This window comes from Phymastichus coffea, unplaced genomic scaffold (assembly GCF_024137745.1).
Source record: "Phymastichus coffea isolate CEN01 unplaced genomic scaffold, Cenicafe_Pcof_1.1 PCOF00025, whole genome shotgun sequence".
NCBI lineage: Eukaryota > Metazoa > Arthropoda > Insecta > Hymenoptera > Eulophidae > Phymastichus > Phymastichus coffea.
Genome location: NW_026706836.1, coordinates 692,536 through 714,660, shown reverse-complemented (window position 1 = coordinate 714,660; position 22,125 = coordinate 692,536). Strand labels below are relative to the sequence as shown.

Genomic DNA, 22,125 nt, shown 5'->3' with positions numbered 1-22,125 from the left:
AATTGTGTTTGAAAGTTGTAGAGTATAGAATGGCTTCTGATACGGATATGAAAATTCCTATCTTTGATGGCAAAGATTACAACCTTTGGAAAAAAAGATTATTACTTTTACTGAAATTTAGAACGTGTGATGAGGTGGTCACACACGAAAAACAATTGAAAGATACTGATTGAGAAAAGCAGAATTGTAAAGCTATGAACTTAATATATTCAAGTATTTCAAATGATCAATTAGAATTTGTATGTGATGAAAATGCAGCAATTGATATATTGAATAAGTTTGATGAAATCTACTTAAAAAAATCAACTTCTTTACAAATAGTTTTGAGAAATAGACTGAATAAATTAAAACTGAAAGATTTTGAAAATGCCGATAGTTTCTTTAGTGAATTTGAGAAATTAATTAATGAATTGAAAAGTGCTGGAGCAGATATAAAAGAACAAGAAAAATTAGATTATATATTAAAAACTCTACCTGATTCACTCGCATACATTGGAGACTTAGTCGATACTTTACAAGATAAAGATAAAAATTGCAGTTATATAAAAAACAAAATTAAAATGTATGAAATTCAACATAGCCAAGATAATAATAAAAAGTCAAATTTATTTAAAGTCGAAAAGAAAGATATTGAATGCTTCATTTGCCACAAAAAAGGGCATACAAAAAAGGATTGTAAAACTAATGCTTTTCCGAATTTCCGAGCAAGTTGGCGAGGAGGTGCTATAACCCGAGGCAGCTGGCGAGGCAACAACTCTCGTGGAAGCGGTCAAAGGGGCAGCTACAATCAAGAAGAAAATTACCAAAACAACAACTACAGAGGTTATACTAATAACAACAATAGAGGCTACGGCAACTACAGAGGCTACAGCAATAACAGAGGATATAATAACAACAACAATCGAGGTTACGGTCAACGAGGAGGTCACCGAGAGTTCAACAATCAACGAAGTTTTCAACAAGAAGGTCAACACGACGCACGCTATAGTTATAATAATAGGTATTACGATAATACACCACAGACGTTTTTTTTGGATGCAAATATTGATGTTAAAAATTTTAATAGTAGAGTAAATTCCATAAATCAGAGTCAAAGTACTCAAATAAATTGGATCTTAGATAGTGGTTGTACAGACCATATAATAAACGATGATTCTTATTTCTCAAATTTTAAAAGATTAGAAAAACCAATTTATGTAACTATTGCAGATGGTAAAAAAATAAAGTGCGAAAAAGTTGGAAATATTATAACATCATTTTATCAAAAAAGTTTTAAAACAGAAAGAATTATGAAAAATGTTTTTTATGTAAAAGAATTGGATAGAAATCTAATAAGTCTAGCTAGAATTACAAATAATAAAAATTTTAAAATCTTATCTCAAGGAAATCGATCTGAAATTTACGATAGAAACAATAATATAATTTGTACTGCGTATAACGAAAATGGTCTATATAAAATTTCGTCATATGTTGATAAAAGAAATATTAGCGTAAATAATTCTGGAATAATAAGTCAAAAAGAAAAATTACATAGGATTCTTGGCCATGTAAATTTTAATTATTTAGAAAAACTTTGCAAATATGAATTAATCGAAGGACTTCCAAAAAACTTAGAAAAAGAATATATGAAATGTGGAATTTGTATCAAAAACAAAATGCATAATTTAAGGTTTTTGAAAACAATAGAACAAAAGCAACAGAAATCCTTCAATTAGTTCATACTGACTTAAATGGCCCACACAGAAATACCGGGTACGAAGGTTCAAAATATTTTCTCACATTTATTGACGACTTTAGCAAATGTACATTGATTTTTCCAATTCAAAATAAAACTGAAGTATATCAATGTTTTCTTGAATACATAAATTTAGTAGAAAATTTAACAGGTAAAAAGATTAAAAAATTGAGGTGCGATAATGGTAAAGAATACATAAATAACAATGTTTTTAACTTAATCAGAGATAAAGGTATATATCTTGAACCTTGCCCACCGTATGTTCATCCACTAAATGGAACAGCGGAGAGATACAATAGAACGGTCATGGATACCGCTAAATGTTTATTATCGGAAGCAAAATTAAATATTAGATACTGGCCTGAAGCAGTAAAAACTGCAGCGTATTTGAAAAATCGTTCAATTGCGAATACACTTCTTAATAAGACACCTTACGAGATATTTTTTGGAAAAAGACCGAGTATGAAGTATTTAAGAATTTTTGGTAGTAAAATCTTTGTAAAAACTCCGGAAGAAAAAAGACATTCAAAATGGGACAGAAAAGCTGATATGGGAATTTTAGTTGGTTATGATAACGTAGGTTATAGAGTTTTAATGAATGGTAGAATTATAATTGCTAGACACGTAGAAGTAGTTGAAGATGATGTGAAATGGATAGGAATAGATACTGATAATGAGAGTGAAAGTGAATCTGAAACGAGTTATGAGAGTATGAGTGATGATGAAGTATTTTATGATAATGAGAAAATTAAGAAAGAAAACAAATTTAATAAAAGAAAAAAATCTAGCCCAAATTCAAGTGGAAATGATAATGAAAAGGAAAACTTAAAGTTTGAAAAGAGAGAGTCCACGCGAGAGAAAAGAAAACCTAATTGGTACGGTCAACCAGTGACAAGTTTTATTTATGTAAACACTGTTAGTGCTGATTCACCTAAGACTTATAATGACGCAGTAAATTGTAATGATTCTGCTTTGTGGAATGATGCTATGGCAAAAGAAATCCAAAGTATAGAAAAAAATAAAACTTGGACAAAAGTTGACAAACCAATAGATAAGAAAATTTTAGATTTAAGATGGGTTTACACAAATAAATCTGATGGTAGAAAAAAAGCGAGACTTGTGGTACGTGAATATCAACAAGATCAAATAATTGAAGACATATATTCACCAGTAGCTAGACTGCAAACTTTAAAATTACTTTTAGCTTACTGTAACCAAAATGAATTTTATATCGAACAAATGGATGTTGAAACAGCGTTTTTGAATGGAAAAGTTAAATCTGAAATTTATGTGAAAATACCACAAGGTTATGAAAATGTTAATGAGAATTCTGATAAAGTTTTAAAGTTAGAAAAAGCTTTGTATGGCTTAAGAGAAAGTCCTAGAGCTTGGTACGAATGTTTTGATAATTTTATTAATAGTATGAATTTCAAAAGAAGCGAAAGCGACTATTGTTTATATTATAAAACTGAGAATGGAAAAAAAATTTATATATTATTATTTGTTGATGATTTGCTAGTTTGTTCAAAAAATCAAACTGTCATTGATAAAATTAAAAAGAAATTAATGAAAAGATTTGCTATGAAAGATCTAGGTAAAATAAAAACGTATTTAGGAATTAATGTTGAATATGATCTTGAAAAAGGAAAATTGAGCCTTGATCAAACTGATTATATAAACTCATTAGGAAATGTCTATAATTTAGAAAATACTAAACTGTACTTAACACCTATGGAGGAAAGGTTACATATACCTCCAGCACAATCAGCATCTAATGAAATTAAATATAGAAATTTAATTGGAGCACTTTTGTATATCAGTACATATACTCGACCAGATATAAGCTATAGTGTAAATTATTTGAGTAGGTTTCAAAATTGTTATGATAAAACTCATTATAAATATGCTTTAAGAGTACTGAAATATTTGTATTTAACCAGAGAAAAAAAATTGAATTTTATAAGAAAATCAAATAATAAAAATATTATAGATTGTTACGTTGATGCTGATTGGGCAGGTGACAAAAATAATAGACAGTCTACGACAGGTTTTGTTATACGTTATTATGGGAATACGATTTTTTGGAAAGCAAAGAAACAAAGTAGTGTAGCTAAATCTTCTACAGCAGCAGAATATGTGGCTTTATCGGATGCTGTTAGTGAGATAAAAGTAATTAAAAATTTATTAAAAGATTTAGACGTAAATATTATTAAGCCTATAAAGATCTATGAAGATAATTCTGGTGCAATTGCTATTGCCAAATATGGAAATCTCACAAAGAAATCTAAATACATAGAAACACATTTTCATTTTATTAACGAAAGCTACGTAAGGAATGAAATTGATATTGTGAAAGTTGAGAGCGAAAAGAATATTGCGGATATATTTACAAAAGCACTAGGTAAAAATAAGTTCGAAATGTTCAGGAAAGATTTAAATATTGTATAATGAATTGTAAGAGAAACAATGTAAGATTTTTTTGAAACCTGTGAATATTTTTTTGAAAATGTTTACTGTTAAGAAATATAAATTCAAGGAGGTGTGTTAAAATATATGAATTAATATTTCAAGAGTATAAGATGTATGTAGTAGCGCACGCGCAAAAGCGCTTAAGTACGCAGCGAGATGTATCTGTACATAACTATAAGTACAGTCGTAAGAGAGCGTTTGCTTGAGGCAGACCGTGTCTCTAACTATGAGACCAACCTTGTACATATTACATGACATTACATTTTATTTTAAAACAAACTCAATAGTTTTAACTTATCCCAGTCATTTTTAACAAATAGTAATCTTAAATGAAAAAGTTCAATTTGCATTGGACTTATTGAATACATTCGACCAATGCATTTGAAATGGTTTTTTCGTGTTGTCCAGGAAGAAACAACTTGACCATTAACTTTGGTTTTTTTATAGGTAAAGTATTTGGGAATTTCAGAATAATAATATTGCTTCGCTATTTCATTAGTTGAATTCAACTTAAAATAGTCAAGTAACATACTACTTGAATTATTTAAAGTAGCTAATAATGATACTTCATTTTCATCCTCCGCAATTATTATTGTTTGTTCATGAGGTAGGTGTAATGATAATCTTACAACGGTATGACTTTTATCTTGCAATTTTTTACTTAAAATACGGTAACATGCTTCCACAGGACTAACATAGCGTGTTTCAATGAAATTGCGACATTCATCGTGCTCAATAGTACTACCACTTTCCGCTTGTCCAATTACAACGGTAGCAGCATCGTGCCCTTTATAAATATATTTATACAAATATTTAACAGCTTTTATACTTGAAACAACTTCAACGTTGATATAACAGTCAAACATTAATAACAATTTGGCACAATATGGAACTACCCATCTGTTATCTACTTTATGCCCATTAGGACATTCGTGAACATTGCCCGTATCTGTTCTGCGATAATGAGGGTAACCGTTTTCATCTAAAGTAGTATGTTGATGAAAGTCTTTTGGAAAATTTTTGGAACATTTTCCCTCCTTTATGCACCAGTTGCCACAAGGTCCATGTATCATATTTCTCATAACGATATCGAATAAACGTGGTTCGTTTAGATTCATTGGTATTTCAGCTGATATGAATTCATCAACTATGTCAGCTGTGGTCATTTTGTATCCTTGTTCTAATGTAATTAATAAATGCATGTGCGGTAATCCTCTTTTCTGGAACTCAATAACATACACGTAGGATGAAACTTTTCCAAAAAAAGCTTTCTTTACAACGATATCAAGTAATCGGTCTTTTTTCAAATCGAAAACTCTGGCTACTAAATCTGGTCTGTCAGCAGCTTGTTGACCTGGCAACAAATTTTCTGATATTTCTGGTCAATTTGGGTTGCAAGTCATTGTGAGGAAAATATCTGGTTTTCCTGTTTCATTAACAATAGCCATTGCATCTTGATAACATTGTTGCATGTACCGAGGTGTGCCAGTAAACGATGAAGGAAGAATTATAGTCTTGCCTACGTGACCATTAATATCATTTGCACTATTACTTATGTGATCATGTAATCCTTTGTACGTATCAGCTCGTAATTCTTTTTGATGATTTTTGCAGTATTGAATTCTATCTTTTTCAATTTTTACATAACTATCTACAACCCATTGTTGGAATAATCTTCGTCCTCGTATAATAGGATTAAATTCATCTTCTCTAATAGCTATTTTATATTTAGTATAATCTAAACGTGTAATTTTACGATTAGAATTTTCACGATACATGTTTGTATGCCAACCACGTGTACCATATGGGTAAAATAAAGGGTAAATCCATGGTTCTACGTTAGGATCCAAAGAACTAACTATTTCTAAGTTTTTTGTATTCTTATTTCTTATGGTAATGTATGATTCAGATATTTCTCCGTCAGCAGTTGTTGAAAATATTGCAGCAACTTCATTGACTTGTTGAAAATTATATCTACGACTATCTTGACCAGGTTTCAATGAAAATAATAATTGAAGTTCCGAAGGGGAAGAATCATTTCTCATATCTGTTATTAGCTGTTGTATCCTAATTTCATCTTTCATCATTTCATAAGATTTGGCATAACTGTTCTCATTGCGAATAATATTATCTAAAATTGACATTAATTCATAATCTATAAGGGGATTTTGTTGCAATCGATAATCTATAGCTTCGTTTTGATCGATTATAAAAAGTTGTCCATACGACGGATTTTCACCATCGCTAGGATATAAAGCTGTATTTATTTGATAATAGATTTGGCCTTGAATTTTAAAACAGTATGGAGCTGATCGACGCGATTGAAAATTAACTAAATTAGCATTAAATGAAGCAAATGATAAAGAACTATTATAATTTCGTATGTGATTGAAAAAAATTGATGATTGATTGTGTTCTCCATTGAATAAAGTCAAAAGTTCACGTGGAAAATCTGGGAATGGATCCAACGTTACCGTTCCATGACCACAGCAGTCATTGAATGATAATCCTTTATTTGAAACTTTCTCATCTTTGAAATGATTGGCTTGGCAGTGTTTGCATAAAATATTCATTAATCCTAAATAATCTTTTTCAACTATATTATCCTCTGAAATACGATGATAATCAGTAATTCCTTGTCGAGCAATTTCTCGCCTTCTACGTTGATTTTCTCTTTCTTTGACTCGTCTGTTTTGCTTAGAAACCTCTACTTCTGCGATCGTAAGTTTACGTCGACCCATAATGGAATTGTCTACTAAAATATTAATGAAAAGTAGAAAAAAAAATTTACGTTTAATTCTAAGAAGCTAATTGTTAAAATTCAATATTTCTTTAATATTTCAAGTTTTTAAGTCTCTGTACGCTTGAGACAATTATTAATGAAATAACTTAGATTTAAGTGCTGGACAGATAGATTTATGTATTGTAAAATAATAATACAAAAAAATCTCTTCTTGTCTCTTTCTCTGTCTAACTAATTATTTTATTAAACAGCAATTAAATAGTACAATTAGAACTAAAAAATATTGATATTTAATGACTTTGTTTTAATTTTTAGTTTATTTTTGTTTTGTCTTAGTTTATTTTGCTTTTCGGCTTGGATTTTTTTGGCTTTAGGCTTGATTTATGTCTGTATGGTTTGGTTCGTTTAGGTTCGTTTTGGTTTGGTTTGGTTTGGTTTGGTTTGGTTTGGCTTGGTTGGGTTGGGTTTGACTTGGTTTGGCTTGGTTTACTTTGGGTTAGCTTGCGTTAGTAATAAAATACACACATATGTATGTACATCATTTAGCAATATAAAAGTTTATTTACATATAATAAAATAACATAGACTTCAAGAAATTGTAATATATTATATCAGAGAAATACTCATTGTAAATCTGTACAAGTAGAAAACCTAAAACAAAAAATATAATTATGTAAAATACATTTTACTACGCACAATAGCTTTATTAATTAAGCTACTTATACAGTATGCCTAATAGGGCGACTGTGCCAATTACCGACCATCACTCATCACCCGTCCAATTTTATAAACTTGTAAATTAAATGAATTTCATAAATTTAAGTAAAATAAACAGTTTTATAAACATGTACTAAACCTATTTGATGCATTAAAACATTTGCATTAATATAAAACAAAGCAAAATTATTGATTTAAAAAGGTTATAAAAGTGGCCGGGTACTGGTACAGTCTTCGTTTATGGCTTTCAATAAGGCCATTTACCAAACATAAAGAAACCGCGAATAAAAGGACTTTATTTTCTTTTAAGCAGTTGCCTAACTTTTTTAAATTATGTCTTAGTATACAATAAATAAGTGATCAAATTATTTTCATTACATTTAGCAATCTAAAATTAGATATAGCTTAAATGGCCGGTAAATGGTACATCAGTTTCTTAGATGGTCGCATATTGGTACACTCACCCTATGACAATTTCATAAAAGAAACAATAGCATTCAAGAAATAGATTTAGAAATAGATTTTTCACCATATCTACCTTGGAGTGTATCATTTCAATAAAATAAAATAAATTTAATACGATATTGCTTGAATAAATACAAAAACAAATATAGACATTAACTATTGTATTCAATAATAGCACTTTATGATACTTATTTTAGATCTGTATACATATAAAAATTCTACTCACTATAACAATAGCTGTGCAAATAATCAAAACTCAGATATGTGAAGTATTGTTGAACTGCAAGTTACTACTGAGAACCGGTTGTTACTTGCTATTTTTGCAAATACCCATTCACTGTATTATACTTTTCTGAAAGTTGATATGAATTTGGTAAATGAAAAGTAATTTAAAATTAGCGAAATAGCTTGACCTCATACATCAAATTGCATTATGTTGTACCTGCATTTTTTTATAAAGGTTAGAATATTTTCAGAACCAACAAATAATTTTGTTTGTTGTCTTTGAGGTCTTGAAATAAAATTAGCCTGGCACAACTTGTATTTAATTTTCACTCAAAAAAAATGAAGAATATTCGCTTGCACTGAGATCTGTCACGCGTACATCTACTTTAATTTGAAGGTTTGAAGGTTAGACGGTAAATAAGACGTACTGCGAAGCTCAGAGCTTATTCTTCAGGCGCGCATATGTCACATACGTACATACGTAGATCTGATGATCCTGATATGCTTTGTCCCCATGTGTTACCCAGCGCCCCGAACATTTAATTTTTCAAACAATCATAGATGGCATTCTACACTCCATTGCTTTCTCTCTCACTCACGCACTTTCTCCCTTTGTTAATAAAATAGAATTACGAATTTGAAAAAACCTTTAATGAAAAAAGTACATTTTTTACAATAACTAATCGTACCATAAGTTATAATATAGTATAACTGTAGAGTATTATATATTTATATAATATGACATAGACATGAAATGCATTTTTACAACTTACATGTAAATAGAAGTAGCACTTATGATAAAATCTTGCATTACATTACATTATAAGGACAGGGTATAATAATAGTTAAACGTTTAAAAGTTTTTACAGAGTATGTGCTAGTTACAAAATATTTTAAATTAAACTTTGTTACATTACTATCAATTTACATTTTTACAGCATATAGTAATTTTATTACTCATCAATAAATATCAAGTATTTGGCTCAAATAATTATTAAAATTTATAGCATAGAGATATTTATGTTGATTTACATTAATCACAATTTTTTTTAAATATTCAATTATAATTAAACTGAATCTATAATAGAATTATTGAAATAGTAGCGTCCTAAAGCTATCAGTTGTCATTAATATTTTTTTTTCTAAGTCTCATCATATTGTCATTAATACTTTTTTTACGAAGTCTCATCATATTATTTAATAATACTCATGCAAATCGAAATGTTTCGATTGTTATTGATTGTTAAGAACTTACAAATGCAGTTTTTCTTATGCAAAACGTGAAAATAAATGAACGATTTAAAGAAAGCAAATAAACAAGTGAACTTAATTGTTAAATACTAAAATAAAAACTTTCTAAGTCTCATTTAGAACATCTATTAAGAAAAGTGAAGATCAATTCCAAGAACTGCAATAAACTTCAATAAATAAAATTACTCTCGTTCCCGTTTAGGAGTCCGTATCCTGCGGCTAATTATGCTGCAGACATAGTTTCTTTGCCTGCAACTTCTTCAATGGAGTTTGAATCTCTGCAAATGATGACTAACACTGCTCCTTGAGCTGAAATGTATACAATAAAATAAGATACCTTCTTTTCACAATTGTGCAAATAGGAAATGTTTTATGATAAGTGTAACCATTTTTAATATTATAAAACCAACGTACCAGATGAATCTACTTCTCCAATGACTTTGATGCGTTTTCCTTTTTGAATCTCAAGCTCAGTGTAATTTCTCACATGAATGTTCACTTTGTACTTTCCATCGGTAATGCAGCCAAGCCCATATGTCTCCCTCTTGAACTGATTTTCAGTTTTAAAAAATTCTGTTTTAAGATTGCCTTCGAGGCCTGTGAACATTGTAAATGTATAAAATTATATATTGTAAATATAAAATAAATTTTATAATATATAAAATTAAAAAACTGTAAATATATAAATTGTAAATATTTCAATCAAATTGAAGTGAAAAAATCATGCAAGCGAAAGACAAACTCAAATTGAATTTGAAAAATCAAAAATTTGTAAATAAATATAAATTGTAAATATTTCAATCAAATTGAATTTAAAAAATTATGCAAGCGAAAGACAAACTTACGGATTAATCCTGACGCCTTTCTCAGATTTTCAAATGTACATACAGCTACTTTCTCTTGGTCAATAGGATTAGTATTGTTGTAATCCCCATGAAATTCAATATTCGTTATATCCTTGATGATGAGTTCAAATGGAACAACGTTGCTGTTTTGCTTGTAGTAAGTTGTAGCTTTCGTGTAGGTTTTCTCGATATTCAAAATCTACATAATATATAATCATATCATGTTATAGATAATGATATATATTTTCTAAATAATGTAAAAAAATATATCAAACAGGTAAATTCAACGCACCTTGCCAATAGTAATGTTTTCTACATATTTTGTTATCAAGCTCTGGCCCCAAATGAGAACAACAATTCTTTTGTTTCCCCCATTATTCATAACAAATTTGAAAAGATCAAATTTGTTAGTTTTTCCAACAACGGTAGGTGCATCAACGTAACCTTTCATCTCTCTAGAAAATTAACAATTTTTTTAAGATGATATATGAAACAAAAAAATATTTTATATTATTAAATTAAAAAAATATCTTACGTGAGTTCATCTTTGTCAGTTAAGTAGTCAAAATTTTCATCAGGAGTGAAAGGTGCCTGATTCTCCTGATTTTCAACATCCATCATTTCCTAAAAAAACATTACAATTTAGTCGTCAACGTGAATTATTAACAATGTTATAATAGTTGATTAGATGCGAAACTAAAAGCGACAACAATATATAATTAATTAGATACGAAACTAAAACCGACATTGAACATAACCTAGCTCACAATAACCATACTTTTCTTAAATAAATATAGTTTTCTTAAATACTATCAAATATTTTTATCAAAATTTACATTTGTTAATTATACTTACCAAATCTATCTTGAAATAAATTCAAACAATGCGATTGCAATGATTGCAAAAGATGTTAAGCGAAGCAAGACACGGTCTTTTCTACCAGTAACTCTAGATCACGGTTACTATACACTATACACTATTAAAAAGACAAATGGGCTGTCACATCCTCACGTGATCTCTCTCAGCCAATCAGATCACGAATAAAATGACTTCACATCAATTTTTATAGAAGGGATGGTACAGCTCAGTTGTGTTATATGTAAAAATATCGAAGTCAATCCCGTCTTCATCGCTCACTGGTTTTTTCATGCTTACGCCGTACATTTACGTTCTGCAATCTTTTTGCTTACAGTGAGCATAAAAATCTAGATATTTGTCAGTCCAGCGTTTATATACTTTTCCAACTTTAAAAATATAGGCACATCTTAGCGCCGTATTATCATATATGTTACATGCAATCACTGGTATCCATTGATGTTTAGGCAGTACTCCCTTTACTGGCTTGATACACTTCCATTCTTTTTCATTAAGGTGAATCTTGAAGTTGAGTGGAGTAAAATTCTGTGGATTCTGATTTTTGGCCAGCTAACAATGTCATTATCACATTCCAATAAATCCGAGTCGTGATCAGAAGATGCGTTAAGCTCAAGAGCTTCTACACTACGTTGCAAATGTATCATCGTATGAAGTTTGACAATTTCGTGTTCATGTTCATTTTTTTTCAAGTCTTCACAATTTATCTTGATAGTATCTCCTATATTTGTGGATGGCATTTTTTCTGTCTTCATGTGTGAGTCAACGAGACCTTTTTTTATAAAATATTCCAAAAGATCTGATTTGATATGATTCCTGTTGTTAAAGACATCCAAATAAATACTTTTTATTTTTAATCCCTTCAGTTTGGCATGAACTATTTTCCAACTTGGATGTGAAAGTTTTTTAAGCGATCCATCGCGATTGAAAATGTCGGGATTTTTTTTTCAATACTTCTAATTTATTCTTCCAAGCTATTATCTGAATTTTTCCCATTATATTGCAGAAAAGTTTTGTTGGCGCGCCTAATACTTGTGAAAAAAATACATATATTGTAATTTCATAAACAGTAAACGATTTGTATTAACGCCGTTGAATACCTACATTAGAGTTCGTGGTATCTCTATCGAAATACTTATTTATCGTGTAATATAGCCAACTAATTACTTCATTCAAGATTATGAAACCACAACCACTGTAATGTAACGTTTGAATCTATCTCGCGTTATGAAAATAATAGTTCGGACTCTTTACATTGAATTCGTAATTACGTCTCCGAGAAAAGCAAGAAGTTGACACGCGCGCAATCTAAATAATAATAGAAAATCTTTCGAGTAGCAAACCACGAGGCTTACCAACTCGATGAGCTGCTTCGAAATGCAACTGAGAGCAATCGCATCTATCGGGGAGAGGCCCGACAGCGCCGCGATCACTGCTCAATTTAATTTCTCAACAGTAAATATATTTCAGGAGGGAAGATCTCTAAGGCTGCTTTTTTCTCATGAGAGAGATAGTCTCATGAGTTGAGCGCTTAGAGATCTGTAGCAAAGGAATTTAACAGGCTAACCACTGAAAAAGAAGTTCGTCTCAGGAAATAGTTGAGGCTTTATTTCTACAACAGTACTCGCGCTGCTAAGCAAGGTAGGAAAATGAGTCCTCTTGCCGCAGCGATGAGCGAATTTATACATGCGAAATGAGCTCCTTTCTACGCTTGGTAGCCCCTACAACGCTATTTTTGTCATTGACGCAAATTTTGTACATGTTTTATCGCAAAATGGCTCGATCGAAATTACAATTATGCGATTTAAAAAATTAAACTTGAAATGATGAATTTTTTAACATAAATTACATCTCGAGGAAAAATCGCCTCTCAGAGTTATAAGTTATACAATTTAATAATCAAATTACGCCACTTTTACAATAAAATTATGGAAAATTTTTACATGAAAAAATCGCTTGTGGTTAGAAGAATGTTATTCAAATAAAAGATGATTAATGTTGCTCTCTAATTTTGAATAATAATTAAAAAACAGATTTGCAAATTTCTTATAGCGGTTTAAAAATCAGCAAATTAGTGACAATCATAATCATCAATTTTACAGATACGTATAATCGATTTGCTATCTAACAGTGTTATTTTAATTGTTTAAAACAATTATAAATTGTTTATTTATTGATAACTTAGTGAATAATTAGTTATCAAAGTGTCAAATTCTTGCTTTTCTGTTTCAATACGTCGAGATTGTAATCGTATGCTCGAAATAACAATATTGTTGTTTATTGCAAAATAACTAACAATGTTAACTTGTAGATTAGATTTGACTAACAAATATCGATTTGAGAGTTATAACAACATGAAATTCAGGATCAGCGCATCAAATTTAACTAAGAAATACTTTTGTTCGTTTAAAAAACTTTATAATTAACGATTTTCTGTTGTAAACAATAAATTTTCCCACGGTCGTGACGTCACGCTCCTTATATGATAATGTTTTCGCAGAGTTGCCCTAACACATTTGCATATACGTGTGAAAAACGCCTACGCTCAATTACCGCTTTTCTTTAATAGTCTCGTGTGTGACGGGTTGCCGTTTTGCAGAGGAAAATAGGAGACAAATCAGACTGGACCGTTACAGTAAATAATATTGTTATTATAGTGATTCTAGTAAAAAACTTCATTTATATTTAAACAATGAAACTACTTTTCAGCGCAAGATTCACTTCTGCAAATTATCAGGCCCTAGACATCAGAGGAAAAAAGATAGGTTATTCTTGGCTATTTCGATTAATTTGTAACCCTTAGGTTACGGATTTTTTTCAATTTGGCATAATTGTTGTACACATAAAAGTGAGATTTTTCCCAAATTTTGATGACAATACACTCATTATATCAAAAGTTATTAACAATTAAAGAAAAATGATAAAAAGTTTTCAAAAGGTTTTTTATATCTTAAAAACTAATAGAGATATCGAAGTCGGATTTTTTTTCAAATACTTATAATGTCTTAAAATTTCGAAATAATTATAACAATAAACAATAAAAATTTTTTTTCGAAAATTATTAACTTTTTGTTTAAACAATTCAAAAAGTATATATTTTTTTTAAATTCTTGCTCCTGCGTATTCCTGAGGATTTTTGCTATTAATCAGTCATAAAATTCAAGGGCCCAACATATCGGAAGGCGTAGCCCTCATCAAAAGAACATGCCTCGGTGTATAGTTGCAACGGTAACGGGACGTCTTCGTGGTCTTACGCTGGTGTTTACAACAATTGTGCCAAATTAAAAAAAAATCCGTAACCTAAAGGTTACAAGTCAATCGAAATATCCAAGAATAACCTATATAAGCATCTGAAAGTCATCAATGTTTACTTCGTCTTCGTCTTTTGTCAATTTGCAAGTTTTTCGAACGTGATATTCCGTTTTGCAATGCGATCAAGTAGACGCTTATACCACTTCTATGTAAATTGCAAATCAAAACCTTTTTTTATTTTTGAGCATATGATGCTGCTAATATATTTTATGTATAATACCAATTAATAAAATATACCAATAATTAAAAAATTATAAATTAATGAAATTGTTTTCATTTCTCCTAACGTGAAAATTTGAGTAATCTTTCATAGATATTTGCTAATTTTTTTTTATTTTCAAAGAACTGTCGTAAATTTTTATATACCTACTTAATTTGGAGTTGATGTAACTTGTTATCAACAGTAAAGACATGAAAAATTACAATCCAACGATTGAGTTTGATACTCGAAACTGAATCAGTTACGTTAAAAGTTCTATTTCGTCTCGCAGAAGACATGTGAGTGTGTTGATGCTTGCAAAGGATTGTCGCAAAATTCATTTGTTTCAACTCAAGTGTCAGTAAACGTTTCAATCGCTGTCGCTCAGTAGGACCAACATTTTTGTTAGCAAATTTGCTATCAACGCTATTTTTTCTTTTGGCGATATTGTAGAGTTACGAATTTCTATAGTAAGACAATACGAATAATTTTCTATTAATTAACGTTATTTTTATAATAATGAAGAGAAGAGTAGGCCGTCCCGCAGCAGTACCCATAGAGACGCTGCTTAATGCACTAATTAAATATGAAATATTTGATTTGATAAATGTTTTGAAGCCAGAAAGTGATCCAGTATAGAATACTATAATAGAAAAGGAAGGATTCAAAATTCACGTCAAAACATTGTACACAAATGTACATAGCAGAAAAGAAAATGAAAAAAAAAACACTATTGCAGAGATTGCAGGATCATTTTTTCGGAACAGAAAATAGCGAAACTACTGCGATATCAAAATCAAATATAGAAGCTCAAGAATCACGAAAGAATAACGACGTGGTAAATAATTTATTTTCTTTATTATCAAGTGTAAAATTCAACTCAATGATTAGTGAAATATGTGCACGAAAATTCCACAAGATCTATTGCTCGTCTCTCCAAAAAGATACGTGGAAACAAATTAATAGAAAATTGGATAATTCGCTGATTTTTACGATATCACAGAATTATATTCAAAAAGCGCAAATTTCTGATTATCTCAGTGATGAAATTTTATTATATTCATTTCTGGCCTTTCTTGAAGATGATCTTATATCTATATTCCAAGTAATTTCAGAGAAAACAGACAAAAATTTTATTGAGTATAGCATCAAAGAATGGTCGCGACTACAATTGACTACTCCAAGTTTTGTTTTCGTGCCACCTTATCTATCTGCAATAGAACGTGCTATAAAAGGCTTAAACAGGTGCTCTTTAGAGTTTTACATTGATCAAATATCACAAAATTATACAAAAGTGAGCTTTACAGAATTTTGTTTCGTTCGTTTTGATATTCTACCTATTTATATATATATATATATATCTCAACAATATCGTCTTTGTTTAATATATATATATATATATATATATATATATATATATATATATATATATATATATATATATATATATATATATATATATATATATATATATATATATATATATATATATATAACAAAGACGATATTGTTGAGATATTTTACAGTAAGTTTATGCTCTACTTAAGTTTAATTAAAGATTGGGAAACTTTCAAGGTACAAGTTCGAAATTTCTGTTTTTATGCTTAGTGAAAAAAAACTTTATTTAATAGCTTAAACGATCATTTAATAAATGAGCGGAAAGCTTTGGATGACAGTTTTTATAAAAATCCGAACATTCAAACACTATATGACAAGTACAACAGTATTAAGAAAAGCCATAACGACAAGTTTATTGTCAGTGATTTGATTAACAGTTATAGCTGTGAGTCAATTTATGCATCCTTCAAAGAGATTGAAAAGGAAGCCAAAGAAATATGCAGCCCTTACACGGGTGACTTGCGAATGAAATCAAATACTTGCTATATCGGCGATGACATGGCAAATGCTTTCACAAATTTTTTAACTTTCTATTCTTTCTGGACAAGCATTCATTTCAAACATGATTTGATTAACAGCTTCACTCAATTGCAGTCATTGATTTCTCCGCTCAGAAAAAAGAATTTCACATTAATGACGTTCCAAAAATATTAAAGCTTGAATATAATTATAACTTGATCGGTTTAGTACGACAGGTAAATCCTCACAAAAAATTCCAATCGAATCATTTATTGCCTACATCAAAACTTTAACAGACCACTGGAAGTTGTACAACAACTTTGGTAAAAAAAGTAATTCAGCGCCAAAAAAACGTATTGTAACGGTCCTATTTATGAGCTATTTATTAAATCACTGAATTACTGCAACTAGTCTAACGTATCTATCTGTTTATTCAAATCAATACATTAAGCAGCGCTACCTCACTGTTTACTCGATTGTATTCATATAAGAGTCAAATCAAAATAAATAGCGTGACGTCACAAAGTAATAGATATAAATGTAATGATTTTGGATATTAAGAAAAATATGTTAATTAGAGATAATTTTAATATAACAAAGTATTTATTATATAAATTTAAGTACGTAGATTCAGAATATAATAACACAAATTGCATTTAATTATGAAATAATAATGAATTTTAATATGCAAAGTTGATTTATTTATTACGCGAACATTATGAAATATTAAAAAAATGTAAATAATCCATATGCAAAATGAATAAGTGTAGAACATGAGTAAGAATTGGTTTCATTAATAACAGCTGAATAATAACTGTTATTAGTAAATAAATAATTAATAATTTATTTAAACAATAAGCTGTATATAAAACGAAAGTATTAATTTTATACTTGATAATGATAGCTTTATGATTTAGGAATCTTAGATAATTAATCTAATAATTGGATTATAAGATTACAAATATGAAAAATTAGTTATAATTCAAATGTTATTAACTAATTTAAATATTTATTTTTAGAAAATACTTCTAAATTGAATCAACTGTAAAGTTATATAAAAATTTAATAATTTTCTATTGTAAATATTATAATATCACGTTAATTAACCCATTAAAGCCCACGCTAAGACTGGTTGAGATAGCGACAAACAAACTGTGCTATCTTTTGCATAAGTGAAAAATAAAATATACGTATTTTTTTTATGTTATTTTCAATTGTTTATAACAAATTATTTAAACAAATTACAAAAAAATTCATAATTATCAAAATCTAAATGCGGGAATCGATTCTGGAGGTGAAATCAAGACGAAAACCTATATAACACTTTTTTGTCAGAATTCAATTTGTTAGTGTAACGTAGGAATAAACAATTGCATGTTGGGGAGAAAAAGTGACCATGTCAAGTCCCAAGCAAAATCTATCTGGAATAGCAAAAAATAAACTTTGCTATCCTTTGCATAAGTGAAAAATAAAATATATATATTTTTTCTTATGTCATTTGCAATTGTTTATAACAAACTATTTAAACAAATTATAAAAAAATTTATAATTTTCAAAATCTGAATGCGGAAATCGATTCTGGGGGTAAAGTTTAGACGAAAACCTATATAACACTTTTCTGTCAGAGGCCAATTAGTTATTGTAATGAAGGAAGAAACATTCGGCCTCCTGAGAGTGTTTCAAAAAATCGTATAAAATGAAGCTAATTATTGTATTTATCCATCAATATTGGCATGAATTATTGTAAATATAATCGGTGGGATTGAATTATTGTTCATTGCCATGTCCTTCTTTATGACTTTTGCAAACAGGCATAGAACATTTCTCACAATACCATTCCGTTCTTGTCCGACATGTTGAAATTCCACATTTCCTAAGACTCCCATGTTTCATCACGTGTTCTTGGGATGAAGTTTCACTCTGTTTCTGTCGTTTGGGGGGACGTTTGGAAGATAACTTGTCAATATAATATTCACAAACTTCTTGAACAATATCTTTGGAACCTTTTCTTTCGTCTGGATGTAACTTATTGTAAATCACTGTAGCGTTTGCTAAGGATGCTTGGATGAGCCGTAATACAAGGCACCATGTCCATTTCTTACTTCGAATTGTAGGCATCAAAACATTACAGTGTTGATCATGTAGATCGACGCCACCCATGTGTTCATTATACATAGAGAAACAATGAGGAAAAAGAATAGATTTTTTCGATGATTCCTGCCATCTCTGCATTTCAACTTTTGGTTCATTTCCATATTTCGAAGAGAGAATCGATACTGGCTTTGAGTCCATAACTGTAATATAATTCAATTTTGAATTCACTTCATGCATTGAAATAGTGTATCCTCTTTTAGCTTTTTTTGGCATTTCGACTTTCACTTTCACACGATTATGCCGAACAGTTCCTGTCGCCGATAAACCATTTTTTTTCAAATGAATCATAAGATCTGGGTTTGTGAAAAAGTTGTCAAAATAAATATGATACTTTTTCAGTTCTTCTCTCTGTGTTTTTTCTAATAAATTCGAAAGTAACTTTATCACCACTCTAGACCCTAAACCAACGGCAACTAAAGGATTTCGTTCATCGATTCCTGATTTACCAGTGTAAATATCAAGATCATATATATACCCATCAGAAGAACAGACTGCCCATTCTTTTATTCCAAATCTAATGGGTTTATTCCTTATACATTGCTTGATACCAAACCTACCAAAGTATTTTACCATTATCTCATCTATTGATAAATTATAGTCAAAGAAACCAAATTGCATACAATTCTCACGAAACATATCATACAGAGTTCTAACCTTCCAGACTTTATCATTTTGATCAGTTTCTTGAAGTTTATAGAATCGTATGTTCTTTTTTATGGCAACGAAATTATTTCTAGACATAAGTTCCGCAATTACTGGACACTGAAGTATTCGCTTTTTTGACCAGTAATCACGAATACTTTTTCTAGAATTGAAGATAGTAATCATTATGATTGTAATAAATTTTTCTAGATCATCCATACATAAATCAAAATGATTTTCAGAAGTGGCTTCAATGATATGGTTTTTCATTGATTTCGAAAAGAAAACCTCAAACAACTCAAAAGCATTTTTGGATTGCAATGATGAAATAGGTGAAATATTGAAGTTGCTCTCGACATGCGGAGAAATATCATTCAAAGCATCATTTTTCCAACTGTACTTATGATTCGGTTCCAACAATTTCTGAGTACTTGTGTATGTACTTTTAACATGTTCGTAAGAACCTGATGGTAATTCATTTGATAATGTATCTTCATTTGGATCACCGTCCGAATCTCCATCTGAACTTTCATATTCATTAGGAATGAATGCTATATCAATATGTTGACCTTTATCACTATCAGAATCTTCAACTAAATTTGGTAGATCGCTAATTCTCCGTCTCGGCATTATCAGTAACGTTACCAATTTAGAACAAAATAAAAACTAAAAGTTTTCCGAAATTATTATTTCAAAGAATAGATCCAATGTATAAATGTTTTCAACCGTTAGCCCGCCACTCAAACGTGATCTCTAACACGGAAGGATTTACGAAATGAAATAAACTTATCCAATTACAGTATAAGATCTCAAAATTTATCAGTAAAAAATACTGATATGATTCCAGATACCATGTGTGAGAATGAAAACACTTATTTGTCAATAGTTTATTTCTACATAAAGATATCAAATTGAACTCTGACAAAAAAGTGTTATATAGGTTTTCATCTCAATTTTATCCCCCGAATCGATTTCCGCATTCAGATTTTGAAAATTATGAATTTTTTTGTAATTTGTTTAAATAATTTGTTATAAACAATTGCAAATGACATAAGAAAAAATATATATATTTTATTTTTCACTTATGCAAAGGATAGCACAGTTTATTTTTTGCTATTCCAGATAGATTTTGCTTGGGACTTGACATGGTCACTTTTTCTCCCCAACATGCAATTGTTTATTCCTACGTTACACTAACAAATTGAATTCTGACAAAAAAGTGTTATATAGGTTTTCGTCTTGATTTCACCTCCAGAATCGATTCCCGCATTTAGATTTTGATAATTATGAATTTTTTTGTAATTTGTTTAAATAATTTGTTATAAACAATTGAAAATAACATAAAAAAAAATACGTATATTTTATTTTTCACTTATGCAAAAGATAGCACAGTTTGTTTGTCGCTATCTCAACCAGTCTTAGCGTGGGCTTTAATGGGTTAACTTTATTAGTTAATAACTTTTGACGACATTATTTGCGATAATTGTATATTGTATAAAATCAACAAATAACAAATTTTGTAAAGTTTACATATGTTGAAAGCTTAATATTAATGATTATTTACTTGTAAATTAAGAAAACTCATTACTCAAATTTCGCGAATGTCTCTCGAATGTTCGATGACATCTCTCCTGTAAAAATAAGCGGGAAAATCTGTGTATAAATAGGCCCACCTTTGCACAGGCTAGCATTTACTTCTAGCCTTGCAAGGTGAGCGCATGAGTCTGAATAAACTTGACTAATACCTAAGTTCTTTCTCTCATTGTGATTAACTGAGCAAGACTGTTCCTTCCTTATAATTCGAGCTCGACTTATAGAACATCTCGCGCTATAAGAAACTTGGGCCGAATTATATCCTATCCAAGAAAGACTTTAGCTCTGCTTATGGGACAATTCGCACCATAAGAAACTAGGGCATTGTCTGACTTTCCTTGAAACATTGTACTTATTTATATATATTTGATTTATTTATTAGATTACATTTGATTTATCTATTTATTTTATTGACAAGTAGAGTAAAATTATTGGAAACAAATTCTTACTTATTAGCTAGATACGAGAGTTCGAATTATTATTATTTATAAGTGATACGAACATCACAGTATCAATATTAATTTATTACTGTACGTAAAATGCAACTAATCGAATTGACACACAGCGTAACTTATCACACAATATAAAAATAACTTTGGCAATATATTAATGGTAACTATTCAGAAAAATCAGAAATAGAAGAGGCAGTGAGTTTTAGCATTAAAATATCAATCATTCATATCAAATACAACTAATTATGACAGATTAATGTATAATAAAGTTTTTAAAACGAGTTACTATCGCCTAACGTACATCCTTTTTACAAATCTTTTCAGCATTTCTTCGTTAAAACTCTCAATGTGGGAGAAATGGCAGAACTTCGATTTTCAACATAATCCAAGCATATTTTCACCAATAAAAAAAAATTTTACATAAAGTATACGTTTGATAATGAAGGGAATTGTCATTTAATTGTTCTACAATACGTATCTAATTGAAGATCATTTGCGCTGGAAAATGTCTCGATACTGTTTTTAGCTTCCCCAATCAACAAAAAACTCGCCTTGCTGAGTGCATCGAATGCAAGCTGATTTCATAAGCTAGA

General features: G+C 29.7%; 2 protein-coding genes across 2 annotated transcripts in view; one reads left to right on the top strand and one right to left on the bottom strand.

Annotated features, from left to right (window-relative positions):
• LOC131675546 (ran-binding protein 10) overlaps positions 1–22,125 on the top strand; it is a 710,588-nt gene that overhangs the window by 664,837 nt on the left and 23,626 nt on the right. The window lies entirely within an intron of this gene.
• Positions 5,587–6,945, bottom strand: LOC131675552 (uncharacterized). The gene has a single exon (XM_058954570.1). It carries the CDS (start codon positions 6,943–6,945, stop codon positions 5,587–5,589), a length of 1,359 nt encoding a protein of 452 aa, XP_058810553.1.

Bases quoted from the DNA above. Each gene is read 5' to 3' on its own strand.
- LOC131675552 (XM_058954570.1), bottom strand. From the start codon at position 6,945: ATGGGTCGACGTAAACTTACGATCGCAGAAGTAGAGGTTTCTAAGCAA.